The sequence below is a fragment of the Arvicanthis niloticus genome, chromosome 2, assembly GCF_011762505.2.
Source record: "Arvicanthis niloticus isolate mArvNil1 chromosome 2, mArvNil1.pat.X, whole genome shotgun sequence".
Classification (NCBI taxonomy): Eukaryota; Metazoa; Chordata; class Mammalia; order Rodentia; family Muridae; genus Arvicanthis; species Arvicanthis niloticus.
The window spans coordinates 91592377-91612037 of NC_047659.1; the positions used below are offsets into that span (position 1 = coordinate 91592377).

A 19661-nucleotide genomic window follows, 5' to 3' on the forward strand; every position below is an offset into this window, starting at 1 on the left:
GCATTGCTTCATAAAGCCATCCCTGAGCTCCCATTGAGAGCTACTTTACCTCCTTTAAATTCGAACACTCTTGATAGACTACCTCTTTTTTTCTTTTTTTTTTTTTTTTTGGTTTTTTCGAGACAGGGTTTCTCTGTATAGCCCTGGCTGGCCTTGAACTCACTCTGTAGACCAGGCTGGCCTTGAACTCAGAAATCCGCCTGTCTCTGCCTCCCAAGTGCTGGGATTAACACCGCCCGGCCGTATACTACTTCTTTTTTTTTTTTTTTTCCCTCCCACGAAACTCAGGCAGAGTCACACAGGGAAAGCGGGATTCGAACCAGGAGAGAGAGAGCAAAGGGCACGGGCTCGCCCCCTGCAGGCGGCTACCTTAGCCGCTGCGCCACCGCTGGCTTCGGTATACTACTTCTTAAAGTGTATTCCTAATATTCTGTCTTCTGCCCATTGTTACTATTCCTTAATATTTTTCTACTTATATTTTTTATGATCTTGCAAGATGGATGTCATTTTCAAATGAGAATTTTTAAAAACTTAAATTTCATAATGATCTATATAAGTAATATACCCTTCCTAGTAAAATAAGATGTAAAAACAATCTGGCAGATTCCTAATTATATAAGCAGTATCCTCACTCAAGAATGAAAACTAAAACAAACTCAAGAAGAATGCACACAAGTCCAGACAAAGCACAGCTCCATTTATAAAACAGAACTGATCTTTCCCAAAACCTGGTACCAAACATTTTGCAAAAACCTGACTAAATAAATGCCATCTGAGGAACCAAAAAAATGTGTTATCTACAAGATGAGTCGGAGAAATCTGCCTCATTGAAGCAACTCTACTGATTATAAGATTAACTGTTTTGAGTCAGTCATGGTGGTTTGCAACTATAGTCTGGGCAACTGTCAAGAAGATCCAGAACTCTGAGATATCTCAGCTACATACAAAGCTTGAAGCCTGTCTAAGCCAATCTTTTACATTACAATAAAACATTGATGGTTGCCAGGTGGTGGTGGAGCACATCTTTAATTCCAGCATTTGGGAGGCAGAGGTACGTGGATCTCTGAGTCCAAGGCCAGCCTGGTCTACAGAACAAGCTAAAGCACTACAGAAAAGAAGTGCAAGCTAAAGACAGCACTACAGAGAAACCTTGTCTTGAAAAACCAAAAAGAGAGATTGATGGTTTAAAACCTGTCACTAAAAGAGCTGAATAAATTCTAGAAATAATTGCTACGTCAAGCTCTGATTTTGGTGCATGACTGTAATCCTAGCCTTGGATGCCAGGCTCCAAAGGTTTTAATGAGAAGATGAAAGGAGTAGTGGCACAGAATTATACTCTCTGCATTTGGGAGGCTGAGGCAGGAGGATTTGTTGCAAGTTTGAGGCTAACCTAGACTATACAGCTAGATCCTATTTCAAAAACAAAACAAGACATCTGGGCTGGCTACAACACTTGCATGGCATATGTAAGGCCTTAGGCCCAATCCTAGCACTGGAAAAAAAATGAAAGAAGAGAACTTTCAGAGATAATTCTAGACTTCCAGGTGCCTTAATGTGTCTCTTCCATTTCAAAAAACAGATGTGTTTTAAAAAAAAAAAAAAAAAAAAAAAAAGGAGAAAAAAGAAGAAAAGGGGAAAAAAACCATTAAATGTGAAAACAAGACAAACATTTCCAAGAATTAAAAAGGAATGGAGACAGAAGAGTGCAGAAGGTTGAAGCCACAGTCATGTTGGACTCTGGTCATGAAAAGAAGATATAACAGTTTACATGTAGTTCCTTTGTGAGCACTAAAACTAGTAAGAGGAGAACAGGAGAAAAGGACCAGAGTCAGGTTTGATGCATAAAGTGGGCCTTTCTCCCCAGGCTTTATGAGTTACCTGAAAATAAATACCAGCAACTGCTCTCCTCTGCCTGTTTGTTGCCTGTGAGAGAAAAGTGTGAACCAAGCCGGGCGGTGGTGGCACACGCCTTTAATCCCAGCACTTCGGAGGCAGAGGCAGGTGGATTTCTGAGTTCGAGGCCAGCCTGGTCTACAGAGTGAGTTCCAGGACAGCCAGGGCTACACAGAGAAACCCTGTCTCAAAAAACCAAAAAAAAAAAAAAAGAGAAAGAAAGAAAGAAAGAAAGAAAGAAAAAAAGGAAAAGTGTGAACCTAGAGTTCTCAACCTATGAGTCACACTCCCTTTTGGGGTCAAACAACTCTTCCTGCATACAGATATTTACATTACAATTCATAACAGTAGCAAAATTATAGTTATGAAGCAGTAATGAAAATAGTTTTATGGTTGAGGTCACCACAACATGAGGAGCTGTATTAAAGGGTCACAGTATCAGGAAGGTTGAGAGCCATACATTCTGAATTACAGAAATTATACCAGGTCACTACCTGGTCCACCTAGATCTGCTATACCCCCATACCACTACAGGGCAAAAAAATAAAAACCATTTCAAATTGAGAGTTAAGGACTCAACAAAAGGATCATAAAAATCTAAAAGTAAGTCAAATAAGAAAGGTCAATGAGCCAGGTATGGTGGCACAAGCCTTTAGTCCCAGCATTCAGGAGGCAGAGGCAGGCAGATCTATATGAGTTCGAGGCCAGCCTGGTCTACAGAGTGAGTTCCAGGACTACAAAGAGAAACCCTGTCTCAAAAAAATAAAAAGAACAAAAAAAACAAAAACAAAGAAAGCTCAATGAAATATGTAAAATGGTTGGGGAAATTAACAAAGCCAAAAGCTAGTCCACCAGAATAAAAACAAAATAAAATTCCACTGAGATTTAACAAACTGAAGAAGACAATAGCAACATGAAAAATGTTATAAATTCTGTAATTCTTGATTTTCTGTGTGTATGATATACACACATTATGTAAAGCATGCACTTGTGTGGAGGTCAGAAGCTGACGTCAGGCAGCTTCCTCGGTTGCTCTCCATCTTATTTTTTGAGACAGATTTGACACTCACCAGCTACTCTGGTTGGCCAGCAAGCTCTGTCTCTCCTGTGTTGGGATTACAGAGGTTTACCACTGTGGCCTGCTTTTCAACTGGGAGCTAAGAATCCAAAATCAAAACCGTCTGCTAGTGCAACAAGTACTTTACTGACTGAGGCATCACCTAAACCCATCATTTCTGGGGTTCCATAACAGGGTCTCAAAGATCCCAAGCTGGCCCCAAACTCACTATGTAGCCAATGAGGGTCCTGAACTCCTTGATCCTCCCGCCTCCACCCTGATTGCTGGGGTTACGTAGACCCACTATGCCTAGCAACATTAAACACTGTAAAAAGAAATAGATACTTGTTAGAAAGTTTGTTGAAAACAAACTTGTCAATAAATTTGAAATCTTGAAAGCAATCAAGACTTTCTCAAAACACATACACCTCTGATGTGAGGAAAAGAGAAAGATGAGAATAAAACACTTCTAATTAGAGAAAATCTACCAGGCTGATAGACAGTCTAGACATCAGACTGCAGCAGTAGTACAAGAAAGCTCTTTAGTACAAGGGCCTCTTTATCCAAATGTGTTATATTTTTTTGGGGGGGGGCGCAAAGGCAAGAAATATATAGTAAACATTGTACCTAGTTTCATCATTAGTGATGAAAGGTACCAATATTGCCAATAAATTCAGAAGTAAGACAAGGATGATGTCATCATTGTTTCTACTAAATAGAAAAAAAGGTCAATTTACTCTTTAAAACTGCTTCATAGAATATGAAAGTAGAGACATTCTCCAATACACTACATGAGGTTATTGTAATTTGCATGCTGAATCAGTGATAATGAGAAAATAAAATTAAAGGAAAACTCATCTTGAACACAAACAATAAACAAAAGGATTCCAACAATGTATATGAATGGGAAGATATGGGTATGTTTGTGTGTGTTAAGACCAAGCAAAAATTAAAGAATGGTTTCAAACTAGAAACCCTAACATTACTACAATACAGCACAGCATCAAACCAAGGAGAAAGCCTATATATATATATATATATATATTTTTTTTTTTTTTTTGAGACAGGGTCTCACTACTTAGCCTGGGCGGTCCTGGAACTTGCTAGGTATCCCTGATTGGGTCTTGAACTTATAATCCTCTTGCTTCAGGCTCTAGAGTGTTAGGTTATATAGGTAAATGCCACCATGCCTAGTCTATGATTAATTTAATCCATATATAATTGAGCCTTTGATTAGACTGAGTCTTCTTTCTTAGTATTAAAAAGAAGAGGAAAATAATAAGTTGGTAAACATGGGCATCTTTATCCAAATGTGTTATTCTGGGAGCAGAGGGGGTGGGAAATGTATAGTAAACATTGTATTTAGTGATAAAATGTACCAATATTGCCAATAAATTCAGAAGTAAGACAAGGATGATGTTATCATTGTTTCTACTAAATACTCTACTTAGAAAGCAAGGCTAGGGAAGGAAACTACACAGTACAAATTAAAATAAAAAATGGAAACCACAGAGAAACTACAACTAGTTACTACAAAAGATAAGACTGTCAGTTGTGTAGTTACAGAAGAAAGGAAGGTAAATTCTTGAGGAACTGGAAAGAACGCTCAGCAGATCAGAGTTCAAACCCTCTTCCAGAGGACCCAGGTTCAGATCCTAGTGCCCATGCTGGGAGGCTTACAACAACTTGCAACTCCAGTACAGGAACCTTGACTCACATGGATATATATAATTGCACATAAACACATAATTTTAAAAGGTCAAATAAATCTTTAAAAAAGAAAAACTCTTCACATTAAGAAATTGTAAATGATAATTTAAAATTTCTAAGTTTTAACATTGAGATTCAAGTTTTGAAAATTTTACTTCATAACACTAAAGAACACTAATTAAAAATACTCATAGCAGGCTCCTTCTGCAGAAGCATGTCTGCCTGTATATCAATATGCTTTCTGCCATGATGAAAATACCTACCTCTCAAACTGTAAGCCAGCCCCAATTAAATGTTTTCCTTTATAAAAAAATTTTTTTCACAGCAAGCAAGCCAAACTAAAACCAGGTATCTGTGATTCATAGACAGTACGTGGGGTTGTGCCTATAGGTACAAAAATATTTCTAATTTTCCCACTTCATATTGATCATGTATGAAACAAATAGGAAATAACAGATATTTTTAAAAGACATGAATTGAACTTACTGGTAAAAAGATTACTTAGTGCATTTTCTTTTGGTGAGTCCTTTGAGGATGAGATGCCAACATGCACGATAAAAATGTATGGTGCATCTTGCCAAGTCTGCAATGGTTCATGCATTGCCTAGGGAAAAAAAGGGGGCATCGAAACTTCAAGTCTCAAGAATCCAGAGCACAAGTTAATAATACAAGTTAATAATATGAAACACTGCTTCAGAATACAGCCCAGAAATGCAGCAGAGCCCTCAGCTTTCATTCACAGAAATGGTCATCACAAGCAAGACAAGCTTATACACCACACAGCAAAGTAGGCAAGATAGTGAATTGATACAACACAGTCCCTTGCATTCTTGCTATACAAAGGTCTAAATTTAATGTATTTATTTTTTTACAAAAAAAAAAAACTGTAATAAAAAAATCATTGAATTTAATCTAACTCATGCTAGGATAATTATTTACATCACATGAAAACATTCTTGATGTCAATACAGAAAAAAATATATACATTAAGTGTTCATACACACAAACATGCATGTGCACACGTGCACACACACGGATACACTCTTGAATCAAATTCCCTTTCCCAAACTACCCGAACCTATATTGACATGGTCTCACATTTAAATAAAAGCTCTCACCTTAACCTAGTCTAGGTGTGCCTCTTAAAGCCCCTGACTCTAAGAAACAGTGACTGTTGATTTCCTCACTCAGGAGATTTGGAGATGTAGGGAATCATGGAGTTGATCTGGTCTAGCTGCTTTCAGAGGTATGTATCATAGGTTTTTCATGCTAGAGCTCATAGCTCCAAGGGCACTGTGTGCCTTTCATTTCCTGAGAAATTGAGGCATTCCCTAAGTAGGGAAGCATTCAGATTACCTGTGTAGAAGTCAGCAAAGCATACACAGGTTTGACAGATCAGTCTTAGACATTAATTCTATATACCCTGTATAACTTGGTAAACATCATTGTATTCTGACAACTATAACTGTATTCTTACTGACAACCGCCATTATGTTGTTTCTGATGAGGGTATAAAAAGTTGGACTGCTTGCAATAAACAGGTCTCATCCTCAGTCTTGCTGAGACTCTTCCAACCTGACCTGGTTTTAATTTCTACCAACCATATTGGGAGACCATGGCTTATGGCTTGGTAAGTAAGCACTGGTGCCTATCATGGAGGAAAGCCATTGGTCTTTTCTTCATCTGTGAAAGGAGGCACCACTGCTACTTAGACTTGCAGCTTGTTACTGTGATCTTTTTTTTTTTTTTTTTAAGACTTGTTTATTTTGTATATATGAGTAGTTGTCTTCAGACACACCAGAAAAAGGCATCAGACCACATTATAGATAGTTATGAGACACCATGTGGTTGCTGGGAATTGAACTCAGGACCTCTGGAAGAACAGTCAGTGTTCTTAACCATTGAGCTATCTCTCCAGCCCCAGGTGCTGTGATCTTAAAAGGAGGTTTTACTCAGAGGTCTCTAGGTAAACATTACTGATCTATGAAACCCAACAGACTTCGCACATTTATACATTTTAGCCCTGTGGAATCAGTTTTTCTCTAATAACCAAAATGTTCTGCAACCCAAGAGGAAACATAGAATGCAACAGATTTCATGACACACACTTCAAGTCCAAATGAGCAGGCACATCCTTCAACTCTATATTCACTGGTTATTTCAGTAACAACTATGTCATGTTGAAACCCTACTTTGATCTCTGCCAATCTCTCTCTTCAAGGAGGATGCTGAGAAACGTATAACTTCAAAGTCATAAGAATCCCATGTTCTATTACTCACAATTACTGAACCCTTCCTGAACTTAGTCATTAACCAATTAGTGTAATAAGCCATTCTGCTATTAACTTTTACATCTTAAAACTACCTTTTATAAATTTCAAAATGTACTGACTAATTTTCATAGTATAGGATTTGATAAGTGTAGGACCTTTAGCTCTCAGATCTAGAGATTTTAAGCTTGCAAAAGCAGCATTTAGAAGCCCAGCAGTCTGTTAGGCATGTAACACTTGCTACTTGTTTCATCTTAACAAACCTATCAGATAAGCAGTTACTATTGTTTGATTTTATTTAATTGAGGTAAATTTTACATATGTCATAATTTTAACAATGTTACTGAGCATAATTCAATGGAATGTGACCAAACTTTTTTTGAGACAAGGTCTCTCAGGCTGTTCTTTAACCTGTGCTTAAGAAATTGTTACTTCAGGTTTCTAAGAAGCTGGAAGTAGACAAATGCTCCAGTGCCCAGCTCCACAATGCTAACCTCCTAAAACCAGACCATTGTTTATTGGGCGATAAAACTCCATCTCTCCTTCCCACCACCACTTGAAACAACTTAACCTACTTCCAGAGATTTGTTGTTTACCATGGACATTTCACATCAATGGATGAGTTAAACAATATTTGTCCTTTAACATCTGACTGGTCTCACAGTTTTTAAAGTTATCTATGTTGTGGTACATATTAGTACTTCATTTTTGTGAATGAATTACAACTTACAGGCATAAAATCTTGTCCATTCACTCCTACTTGGAGTCTGAACCTTGTGAGCAGCCCAATCCTAGAAATTCATTAAATTTAGAAAGCGTATGGCTATTGTTTATTCTTTTATACCTCTTTTCTCCTCAGACTTCCATTATATGCACACTGGTCCACATGATAGATGTATAGGTCTCCAAGGCTTTGTTCATTTGTTTCATTCCTTGCTCTCTAGTCCTCTGAACAGGTAACTTCAACTGACCATCTCTGGATGGGTTCTTCTACCTGCTCAAATGGTGACAGCCCTGATCAGTTTCTTACTTTAGTCAATGATCTTTTCAGCTTCATGGTTTCCAGTTTTATTGTTGTTTTGTGACAGGGTGCCACCATGTATCCCAGGCTGATCTCAATCTTATTGAAACCCTCCTGTTTCAGCCTCCCAAGTGCTGGCTTACAGCACCTTCAGGAATAAGTCACTATATGTATCTCAGCTTTGTGATTTCTGCCTATTCCTGTTTATAGCTTTTATCTGTTTCTTCCGGATTTCCCTTAGTGTTCTGTCCATAATTTCCTTTCATTCTTTTGAGCACATTTTTAAAAAAGTTCAAAGTCTTTCTTACTTCTAATGTGTGAATGTTTTCAGAGGCTTTTTAGAATTTGCATTTAAACTTGCCACTTTCTTTGCATAACTCATAGTTCTTTACAGAAAACAGAACATTCTAGATGAAAGAAGATCCTGCCCATTACTGAAGACAGAAGGGAAGGTGTTCTGAAGGTTTGTTGCTTAGTGGCTTTTCTAAACTACTTTTGTAAATTCCATACACTGTCCTGTGTGGCTCCCAGCATCTGTACTTGTTCATTTGCCCGCCTGTCTCCTGCTTTCCTTTCACTGTTTTCAGTTCTGGAAGTTGAGTCTAAGACCTCGTGCTTACAAAGCAAGCATTCTACCACTGAGCTACAGCCAGGGCCAAGTCTGAGTTCTTGTAACTGAGTGGCTACTATTTTAATAAGACTTCCTAAAACATCAGGAGCTAAAAAGATAAAGAGAAAAGATTCAGTCCTAATCCTTGCAAACTGAGGTAAGCCTTTACTCTGTGTGTGCAGTCAGAAGGCCAGCCAGCATGAAAGCTAGCTACAGTCTCTTCAAAGCATGTGTCCTGTCCTAGAATACACAAGAGCTTTTCAAAGCTCATTTCCTGCCAAATACCTCCTTCTACTCTTGGTCTTTACAGGTTTTGTGCTCTTACCTATTGCTTGACCACTTTCCCTATGATGCTTCAGAGCAGAATTTCTGTCTCTAAATATACTTAACAAAAACTATCAAGATGCTACTTGGCCTTGGGAATGCTGAATCAAGCAGAACACAGGCAAGTCCTTAACCAGATTCTTCAGAGAGCTGTCAGTCCAGACAAAAACACAGCCACAATCCTTGAGTAAGTTCCATATTTATATCCCTGGCACCAACAATTTATCCAGGACTAAAAGCTGACATTACCCTGCCTGATCTGGGAAGCAATAAAGTGATTTAAAACACCATAGCATTCTACCACAGCAATGTAGCCGTTTCTTTCTTCAGTGAGATGGCTTGCTTGCACAATCCTAGTAACCTAAATTTGATTCCTCAGAACCCAAATAAAGGTGAAAAGAGAGACCTGGCCCCACAAAATTGTCCTCTGACCTCCACTTGTACACCATGACATGTATGCACCTCCCCCATCTAACAGATCACGGAAGCTGCATGTGGTGATCTAAACACAGATGCTCTGCTGAGAAAGATACACTACATGAGTAATTCTGTCTTCAATCAAGTAATAAGCTGTGAAAATTATCACCAACTTAGCATGCCGTTACCATACAATCATCAGTCATGCTCCTTGGCACTCACCCAAATGAACTGAAAATCTATATCCACACAACATCACAAAAATGTTCATAGCTAAAACTTAAAAGCAATCAAACTGTCCTTCAATAGGTGAATGAATATCAAACAGTGATATAACCAGACAGTGAAATATGACTCAGCTCTAAAGAGTAATGAGCTATCTAACCACCAGAAAATATTTAAAAACTTCAAGTGTATACTATGGAGAAGACAATCAGAAAAAGCTATATAGTCATTTGACTACAATCAGGTGATATTCCAGAAAATGTAGAACTATATAAATAGTAAAAAGATCAGCAATTTGTCAGGAATTAGGAAGGATGGAGAGATGAAAGGCAAACAGAGAATTGTTAAAGCCCTGAAACTACCCTGTAGAACAATATCATGGTGGGAATGTCATGGTACAGTTGTCAAAACCAATAGGAAACAAAACACAGTGAACATTATGTTAACTAGGCTGGCCTAGAACTCACAGAGATCCACCTCCCTCTGAATACTGGAATTAAAAGTACTATGTCAACATGCCCTGTCTTATTCATTTTTTCAAGTTCTGATCAACTACTATATGCCAGCCACAAGAAAGGCAAAACAGGCTTAGAGGTCCCCAAAAGTACCATTCACTTGAGCTGACTGGAAGATGCTAAAATGCTCTAAGAGGTTCTCTCTAACCCAACACAGAATCACTCATTGTCACGACGCTAGACAAAACCATTCAGTATAACTGTTTACAATCGCAGCTGCCTGGTGTGACATTAGCAGCTGTATTTATCAAGAGGCTGAACAAACATTAAAAGGAAAAAAAAATATACAACGGAGAGTCTCTGTGGACTCTGAACTCTAAACTATTCCTGAAAATGTAGACAGCCACATACATGTGTGGGCCCAGGCAAGAACTGAGAAGGCCCTCATCACTCATCCCTCATATGTCTTAGTGCTTTAAGCAGACAGGAAGAAAGGTTAAAGTAAAAGTGTTAAACTGGGAAAGAAGTCACACACAAGGTCATGTGCTATATGATTAGTAACTGAGACAGAGGCTGTGGGGGAAAGGCCGTGTAGACTGTCAATGAGCATGGATTTTCAGAGCTAAGAATTCTGAAGCTCGCCATTAGTGGTTTTGTAACCTGTGAATACACTAAAGCCCACCAAGTTTTATACTTTAAAAGGATGACTGTCTGATATACAGTATGTTTAATAAAAATTGTTACAAAGCTAGAGACACAAGGCAGGAATGTGGCCCAGGCCCGTAGTCCCAGCCGTTAGGAGGGTCTATAAAGTCAGTAAGATTTGTGAAGTGAAGAAAGCTCAAAATCTAAAAAATAAAAAGTTAAAATTTAAAACTTTAATAGCTTTGTGAAAAAGGTAATCTAAAAATAATTTCTATATATTTTCTCTATATTTTAGACTAGGAATGTTTTGAGGAATTAGTAATATATTCTTTTTTTAAAAAATCATATGCATATGTGTTTATGTTATGTCTGCCAAATGTGTATGAGTACCCATAATGGCCAGAAAGAGGCATCTAGAGCTACAGTTACAGGTAGCTGTGCCAGCTGAGATTACTGGGAACCAAAGAGAATGTGGGTCCTCTGAAGAGCAGCAAGTACTCTTTAACTGCAGAGATGATTCTCTGGCTCCCAGAAAATAGTTATAAATGAGCCTCCCTACAACTGTATTTATAAAAATAACTAGTTTAGGCCTTATTTCAATTTTCTAAAGTTTCTTCCAATTATATTAGCACAGATAATTTCAGACTAAGTTTAAATTTTTTGAACTGGTTTCTTGTTTACAAATATTTATTGACAGAGGGGAAAAAATCCCAAGGTAATACAGGTTTTTCTTGTGTAAAAAAAAAAATCTAGAAAATACAAAGAAGAAAATAAAAACCACTCATAGTGTCACCTAGAAACAGCCATTACCACTATTTTGGTGTGTGGTTTCTAGTCTTAATTTCCTTCTTAAATGTTACAACAGAAAAAGAAAACTGCTCAAACAAACATATCCACTACTGCCCCACTGCCTGAATACTTACAATTTTGTCTGCAGTAAAGGTAACATTTGTCGCATTCTCCTTAGCCTTTAAACATTAAAACAGAAAAAAAAAATTAAGAAAATTAATTCCCAGTTTTTACATTGCTCTCAGAAATATGTGTGGAAAAACAATTACCTCCTGTTTTTCTCCTAAAAGAGGAAGTCGATGAGTAAGATCCCCAGAAAAGCTCTATAAAAAAATTAAATTGAAGATGTATAAGTAACAAACATGTAGCTTAAAATATGTAGAAAGGGTTAAAGCAAAACACGCACCATTGCAATAAAAAATAACAGCATCAGCAGATAAAGAAATTCCCAATGAATTAGAAACGAGTGGAGAAAACCCTGCTGAGCATGACCACCCGTCCCTGAGTCTTTCCATGAGGGGGCAACTGTGAATGTCAAAGCCTTAGACAGTCAGATGTGTCCGATGGGGGAGTGGAAGGTTAGCAGAATAAGGAATGAGCCTTAAGATCAATTGCTGAGGAATTTTGCTTCCTCAGCAATTGGATTGTGCAATTCAATGCTTACGTTAGACAGGAAGGCAGGAACCCTTACCAACAGAAATGTATCTTATGACTCGAAAAAGACTACAGCAGACCTGAGAGTAACAGGATGCAGCAAGCAGCTTTCTATAATCAAATCCAACCAACTCTAGCTGAAGAAATGAATTTAAAGAACTAACAGAGAGAAGAAATTATTCGATATTAAAGTTTCTTCTGTTTGCCATCAATTTGATACCATTTAAAAATTTTTCTACTTACTCCATAAAGTCTAAGCTATGACAAGACCCTCAAAATTAATTACCAATTACTTCATTCGTCAATTATTAAATTATAATCTACAATCCATTAATTCTAATAACTGAACAGATAACCTACCTTCTGGTGCACTGTATGCTACTTTGCAGCATTTGCTAAGTGTATCCGAGCAAATGAAACAAAGACAAAGTGAAGCTACTGTTAAAACTAACTCTTCAATACTCAAACTTTCCTACATTCTAAAAATTTTCCATCCAAAAATTGGTGTGGTCTCCCATTTAAAAAAAATTTGTTTTGAATTTCAGATCTAGACAATGGCTCAGAGGGAAAAATGCCTGATGCTCAAACATGAGGACCCCAGCTTGGAGCCCCAGCAACCACATACAAAGCCAAGCACTGTGATATGAGCATATAACCCCAGGATGAGAGAAGCAGAAACAAGTAGATCCCATCTCAGGAGTTCACTTGCCATCAACCCAAAGCAGCAAGTGCTAGGTACTATGAACAACACTGTCTCAAACATAAAGTAAAATAAAAAAGTAGAAGTGAATGAGGAAGACAGTCTATGTAAAAATCTGGCCTCCGATTGAAAATGCATGGATAAGAGCACCAGCATATACATCATAGGCTTGTGCATGTGCATGCACGTGCACACACACACACATCCCTCACAAACTTTGAAAAAATAGAATTTCAAATAAAAAATAGCATTTATGTGATTATATTTATGCAAGCATTAATAAATGTATAATTACCTATATTATTCACCTCTCTATTACCTATATTATTCACCTCTTCACACAAACAAGGTACCAAATTCAACCCTTTTGATTTCAGGTGTATAATAATAAAATCTAAAACCTCTGATTATCTGAAGACATATCAACTAAAAAATTGCTTTGTTAAATAACCATCAACAGATGAATAGATAAATAAAATGTGTTGTATACATATAATAGAATTCAGCCCTAAAAGGGGATCATGCTGCCACAGATAGGTGATCCTAGAAAATAGAGTCCATACCAAAAAAGAACAAAACTCAAATCCCTCTATGAAGTATCCTGAATTGTCAAATACACAGGGATAAAAGAGACTAGAGGAGAGCACCGTGTAGGCAGGCTGAATGACAGTGGATGGTACAGACTTCATTCAGTTCAGCAGGATCAATGTCTGCAACAGACAGTGATGATGGCTACACAACATGAATAAACTCAGAGCCACCCAATCTAACCTTCAGAAATGGTTAGGATGACAATGTAACTTTTATAAGAATCTGCTGATAACACAGAGGAGTGCTGTGGATAGCCCTAGCCTCTTGTTGTCATGGTAATTCCACTCCTGGGAGGGGCTGCGAAGGAGTGAATCTTGTGGACCTTCAGTCCAATTGAATTTGTTAAATAAAGGCTAGAGCCAGTGATTGGGCAGTAGAAGAGAAAAAGGTGTAGGGGAGGAGCCTGAAGAGCCATTGGGGCAGTTAGGCAGTTGGTGGAAGGAAGGGGGAGAAGAACATGACCTAGAAAAACCGCAGGTTGTAAGGGATCTCATAGCTGGGGAATAGAGTAGTCCAATGGTAAAATCGGCCCAATCTAGGCGTGCAACATACTGAGATCTCTTCTAGAAGACAGAACTAGCAGATAAACAATGGACACAGAAGAGATTCAAACATTACTTTTTTCTTCACTTTTTCTCTTTCCTTCTAACCACTGTCAGAGTTTACCTGTGCTTTATAGAGTTCACTACAATTCTGAAATAATTTTGATGATGTTTGGTATCTCCCAGACAAGCCTTTTTTTTCCTTGAGATTTTCCAAGTATGCCTCTACTTCATCTGCCTAGAAAAACAGAGAAGACACAAAGTTTTAGCTCACCTGTTGCAAATCAGGTATTTGGAGGACAACAAAAAGTCAACTTGTAGTACAAATATAACTTTGCCATTTTAAAAAACTAACAGGAGAGGCCTGGGGACATTCTTCAGTCGTTCAAGTGCTTGTTGTGAAAGTACCAATACTTGAGGTTGAGTCTCAAAACCTATGTAAAACAAGCTGAGTGTGGAGGGAGTCCTTGCAGTCCTAGTGCATAACAGGTGGAGACAGGCTGGGCCTGGGACTCACTGACTGGTCCAGCATAGCCTGCTTGATGAGAGCTGGCCAATGAGAGAGCTTGTATTGAAAACACAAGGGCATCTGAACACCAGAAGCATCTTCTGGCCTGTACACATATGCACCTGGACAGGAACACACACTCATGCAACACACACACACACACACACCTTTAAAATAACTACAGAATTATAGTCTTAGGCTCACAAAAAAAGGGTAATTCTCTAACAATTCTGGGAAAACTAGTAAATTTTCAGATACAAAGAGTTTTTATCACATGAAAATACATTTAATTTACTTGACCAAATCAACAAAATCTACAACACTTATGCTCATAAGCTTAGGATGTGTAACTGTTGCTACTAACCATAGCCCATTTCTGATAGTTACAAAAGAGAGCATTTATCAATTCTGTGATTTTTCTCCCATGCCCAAACCACATCATCAGAAAGGCTTTACTGTATCATATCTACAACCGTCATCTCCATACTTTATTAAAACACGTATGTATACATATGTGTACATTTATGTATGGTTATGTACACACATGCCATCACCGCCCGGCTTACCTCTAAACTCTTAAGGGTTGGGAATACAAACATGCTCCACAACACCTTTGGCTTATTCATTAATTTTTAAAAAATTTATATTCATTAAAAATGTTACTTATACCAGGTGGTGATAGCACATGCCTTTAATTCCAGCACTTGGGAGGCAGAGAAAAGTGGATCTATGAATTTGATGTCAGCCTGGTCTATAGAGTGAATTCCAGGATAGCTAAGGCTACACAGAGAAACCCTGTCTAAAAAAACAAAAACAACAACAACAAAAAAATGTTACTTAAATAAATGTATAAGGAGCTTATCATTGTTACTTTAAAACAATGAATATCTCAATATTTTAATTTCTATTTAAACATAGTCTTACCTTGAAATTGTAGATCTCATTGTAGCAATCAGCACTTTTCAGAAACCAGGTTATATTCAAAGACTGGTCACAAGGCTCTCCATCGACTATAAAAGAAGAAAACATTGTAAACATGAGAGGATTCCAAATGAAGCATTCTTTCAGCATCTTTCTATTAACTTATATTCTTTTTATTTTCCACCCTAGCTTAGATACTCAAACATAAGGAACTCAGGCTATACAAAGAACTGTTTGTTCTTTTTTCTTGTGTTTGTTTTGAGGTAGGATTTGAGGCCAAGCTGGCCTCAAATTCATTGTCATCCCTCTGTCTCAGCCTCCCAAGTGTTGAGATTACAGGAGTGAGCTATATACCCAGATTCCTAAGTAGCCTTTAGATAGCACTGTTGCTCCCTCAGAATAGTAGCTAAGCAGGTTTTCTTTGTTTTCTTTCTTTAACTTCTTTGGAACTGTAGTTCTATTCCTATGTCCCAGAACCTCAAATGTCTAGACTTCTATACTATTCAAGTATTTACCAGGCAGAACACACACATACAAAGGTTCAATATTTTGAATGTTAGTTTAAGAGGGGAATGGGGAAGAACAAATGATCAAAGATCTTTTTAAAATCCACAATTTTACTGGAGAAATAAAGAAAAACAGTATGAGAGATAGTTTAATTGTTATGATTGTTAAATGGTTTTCAAACAGACCCACTGAGAGGAAAATTCATGGCTTTGACTTTGAAAATCGGCAAGAACACACAAAGGGGCCTAGAGAAATGGCTCAGCAGTTAGGAGCACTGGCTACTCTTCCAGAGGACCAAGGTTCAGTTTCTAACATCCACGTGGTAGCTCATGGCTGTTTGTCACTCCAGTTCCTGAGGATCAGATCTGACACCCTCTGTCTATCCTTATTGATACCACCAACCTAGCTCCAGGTTCAGTGAGAGACCCTGTTTCAAGGGAATAAAGCAGAGACAGACATACACTTGACATCCTTCTCTGACCTGCACAGGCTCACACATACAAATACCTAATATATATATATATATATATATATATATATATATATATATATATATATATATCATATTACACATACACAAAACAAAACCCCACATAATTTGGAACTTGATATTCTAAAGAACCAAAGCACCACTTTGCATATGTGAGAAGGTAAATCCAACTGTCCCAGGCAAGGCAGGGCAAGATACCAGAGACTCCTCTGTGTAAACATGCCAAAAATAAACATGATGGCAGGACTGGGTATAGCTTGCCTGTAATTCTAGTACTTGGCAAGTGGAATCAAACTTGGGTCCTCTGAAAGGGTAGCTAGTGCCATCTCTCCAGCCTCTAAGCTAATTTTTAAATGTCTAACACAGTTTTTTCAGAGCTCTATTAGAATATGTAAAAATCTGACCAGCTGAGAATTTATGGAAAAAATATAAAGGAAATTATAATTTGGCTACTAACAGGAGAGAACATAAAAAGATAGGGATTGTTAGTTTAAAGTCAGAAAACAGGGCCAGATGGGTCAGGGAGCAAGTCTGAAGAGCTCTATCCCCAGGACCCACTTGGTAGAAGAAGATAACTGACTCTGGCAAGTGGCCTCTGATTTCCACACATCCACTATGGAATGCCTTCATTCACAAGCATACAGAAAATAAGTGGACAGATGGATGGATGGATTTTTTTAGGTCCTTAAAAAAAATATGCTGGGAATTTTGTTACAAACATAAAAGTAAGTTAAGAATCAAAGGACAGGAAAGACGATGTTTAGAACTTTGAACTACAAATCTTGAGAAACAAAGAACATGGTCCCACCTAAGCTATGGAAGCCATACACCATAATCATAAATTATTAAATCAAAGACAGTGGATAAATATAAGAAACTATGGTGATATCAAAGAAAAACTAAAAAAAAGATTTAAGGAATCTTGGATCTTTCAAAAAAACAACAAAATATAGACATTTTAAAATATGCAGATTGTGAAACTTGGTGAAATACCATGAGGTCAAAAACAAACTAGAAAAAGACGACATAGAGGAGTCCAGCACAAATCATCAAGCTGTGCTAAGCAACTACATCCTTCCACTCACACAGCTAGAGAGTAAACGGCCAGTAAACTACCTCACAAGACAAGAGTAAATTGGTTCAAACCAAATATAAGTCATTAGGGGACATTTTCACAGATGTAGTATTGTCCAAGTGTTTTTCTGTGGCTGGATAAAACATCCTGACAAAAAAAAACAACTTGGGCGAGAAAGGGTTTGTTTTACTATAAAAGCACAGGTTCATTCCATCATCAAGAGTGAAGTCTGGGCAGCAAGAACTCAAGGCAACTAATCACACCACATCCACAACAAACAAGGAGGGAGGAATTAATGCATGCATTCATGCTGTTCAACGCAGAGTTCTCCTACACAGTTCAGGACCCAAACCTAAGGAATGAGCCTGCCTACATTTCAGTTGGAACTCCCCACACCGATTAACATAATCAAAACAATCCCCCACATACATGCCTACTGAGCAACCTGATCTAGACAACCCCTCATTGAGATTCTTTTCCCAAGTTATTCTGAGTTGTGCTGTTGACAAAACTAACTGTCACGATTAAATTCTTCACAGGAATGTTACCTGCTCCTTTCACTCCCACTAGAGTGTAAGCTCAATGAGAGGAGTTTTTCCACCACTTCTCTGGTACCTAAGAGTACTCAGCACACAGAAGTTATTTTACAACCACTAATTAAACAAAAGAATAAAATCACCCAACTATGACTTTATTACATTTTCAGGGAGAAAGGCATGCTCAAAAACACAGGAACCAAGATTTGATAGTTCATGTATAATCCTAGCACTGAAGATACTGAGCATAAGGCTGGCCTTGGGCTACACAGTAAGAACCTATTTCAAAAAACAGAGAAGCCTGGTAGGCAGTGGTGGTGCACACTTTTAATGCCAGCACTTGTCGAACATAGGTTAGATGGATCTCGGTGAGTTCCAGGCTAGTCTAGTCTACAAAGTGAATTCCAGGACAGCCAAAGCTATAGAGAGAAACCCTGTCTACAAACAGGTTCACATGACAGTGATGATCTAGAATACTATCCCTCTCAGAAACAGAGCTACCCATGAGCATGTACTTCCTAAAATTAAACAAACAAACAAACAAACAAAACCCCCCAAAAAACAACAACAACAACAAAAAACCTTTCAGAACTAAGAGGAGGTTTTAGTACACACAGGACAGTTTAGCTCCAGATCCTGTGTTTCTCTCACTAGAAAAACTGGTTTTCTTCTATACAATCCTTATTTCCTGGTAATATCACCGAACTCGATGTTCCTTGAAGTGTTAAGCACTCCCTTGGCAAACATACTGAATATCTTAGTCAATGGTCTCACAAACTTGGGCCATGTTTTCAGTAAACAGCTAACAAGCACACAAGAACAAAATCTTGTTCTGACTCAGAACAGATTTAAAAATGATGCAAGCACTCAACAAACAAAATTAAATATAATTCAACTGAAATGTGATTAAATATATAATTTATGCACATAAATGTGTATACACAGTCAATATGAATTCAAGAGTAAGTATACATTGGGTATGTAAATATGTAATATAAGCTACATATAATAGTGTATCTATACATAACATAGCAAACTGAAAAACAAAAGTAAGACAATAAAAATTCATACAAGTACTCAGAATATTACTCAGATAGGACTTTATATACTCAATATTTTTATCTACACAGTGCCAGGTTATTAAAGTTCTGGACTTAAAAATACATTAAGGGGCTACGGAGATAGCTCTGTTGGTAAAATGCTTGCTTGCCACACCAAGCATCAGGACCTGAGTTCAGATCCCTAGTACTTATGTAAAAATGTGACCCATGCCTATAATTTCAGAGACAGGGAGAAACAGGCAGGGAGATCCCTGGGACTTGCTGGTCAGCCAGTATAGCCAATCCTCAAGCTCCAAGTTCAGGGAGAGAGAGAGAGTCCTTGTCTCACAAACAGGAGTGACAGCAACTGAGGAAGACACAAGTAACTGACTTTTGACCTTCACACACATATGCACACATGTTCCTACATGCACACAAACACACATACATACAGAAGCAAACTAAGGCAGAGAATAATTTTTTAAGTTTAAAAGGTCTGAATAACTTAATGAAGTTTAGAAACTCACATTTCAGTAAGATGGTAGTATTTCTGAAAAGAATCTTTCCAAAATTAAAATAATTTTTCCCCTGCAAAGATAAAGGAAAGATAATTAACATCAGGGCATTTCAATTTTCAAGACAGAATATAAAGCCAGGCAGTGGTGGCGCACGCCTTTAATC

General features: G+C 37.7%; 1 protein-coding gene across 7 annotated transcripts in view; it reads right to left on the reverse strand.

Annotated features, from left to right (window-relative positions):
- Window positions 1-19661, reverse strand: part of Tmem87a (transmembrane protein 87A) — a 43832-nt gene that overhangs the window by 22632 nt on the left and 1539 nt on the right. For 5 of the 7 annotated variants that reach the window (XM_076929566.1, XM_034494070.2, XM_076929563.1 and 2 more), the window contains exons 2-7: window positions 19508-19568; window positions 15336-15421; window positions 14028-14141; window positions 11686-11739; window positions 11551-11595; window positions 5147-5264 (exon numbers count right to left, since the gene is read on the reverse strand). In XM_076929566.1, coding sequence (XP_076785681.1) covers window positions 5147-5264; window positions 11551-11595; window positions 11686-11739; window positions 14028-14141; window positions 15336-15421; window positions 19508-19568 — 478 coding nt within the window. The remainder of the gene's footprint in view (window positions 1-5146; window positions 5265-11550; window positions 11596-11685; window positions 11740-14027; window positions 14142-15335; window positions 15422-19507; window positions 19569-19661) is intronic. The other 2 variants (XM_076929568.1, XM_076929567.1) reach the window with 1 other exon arrangement.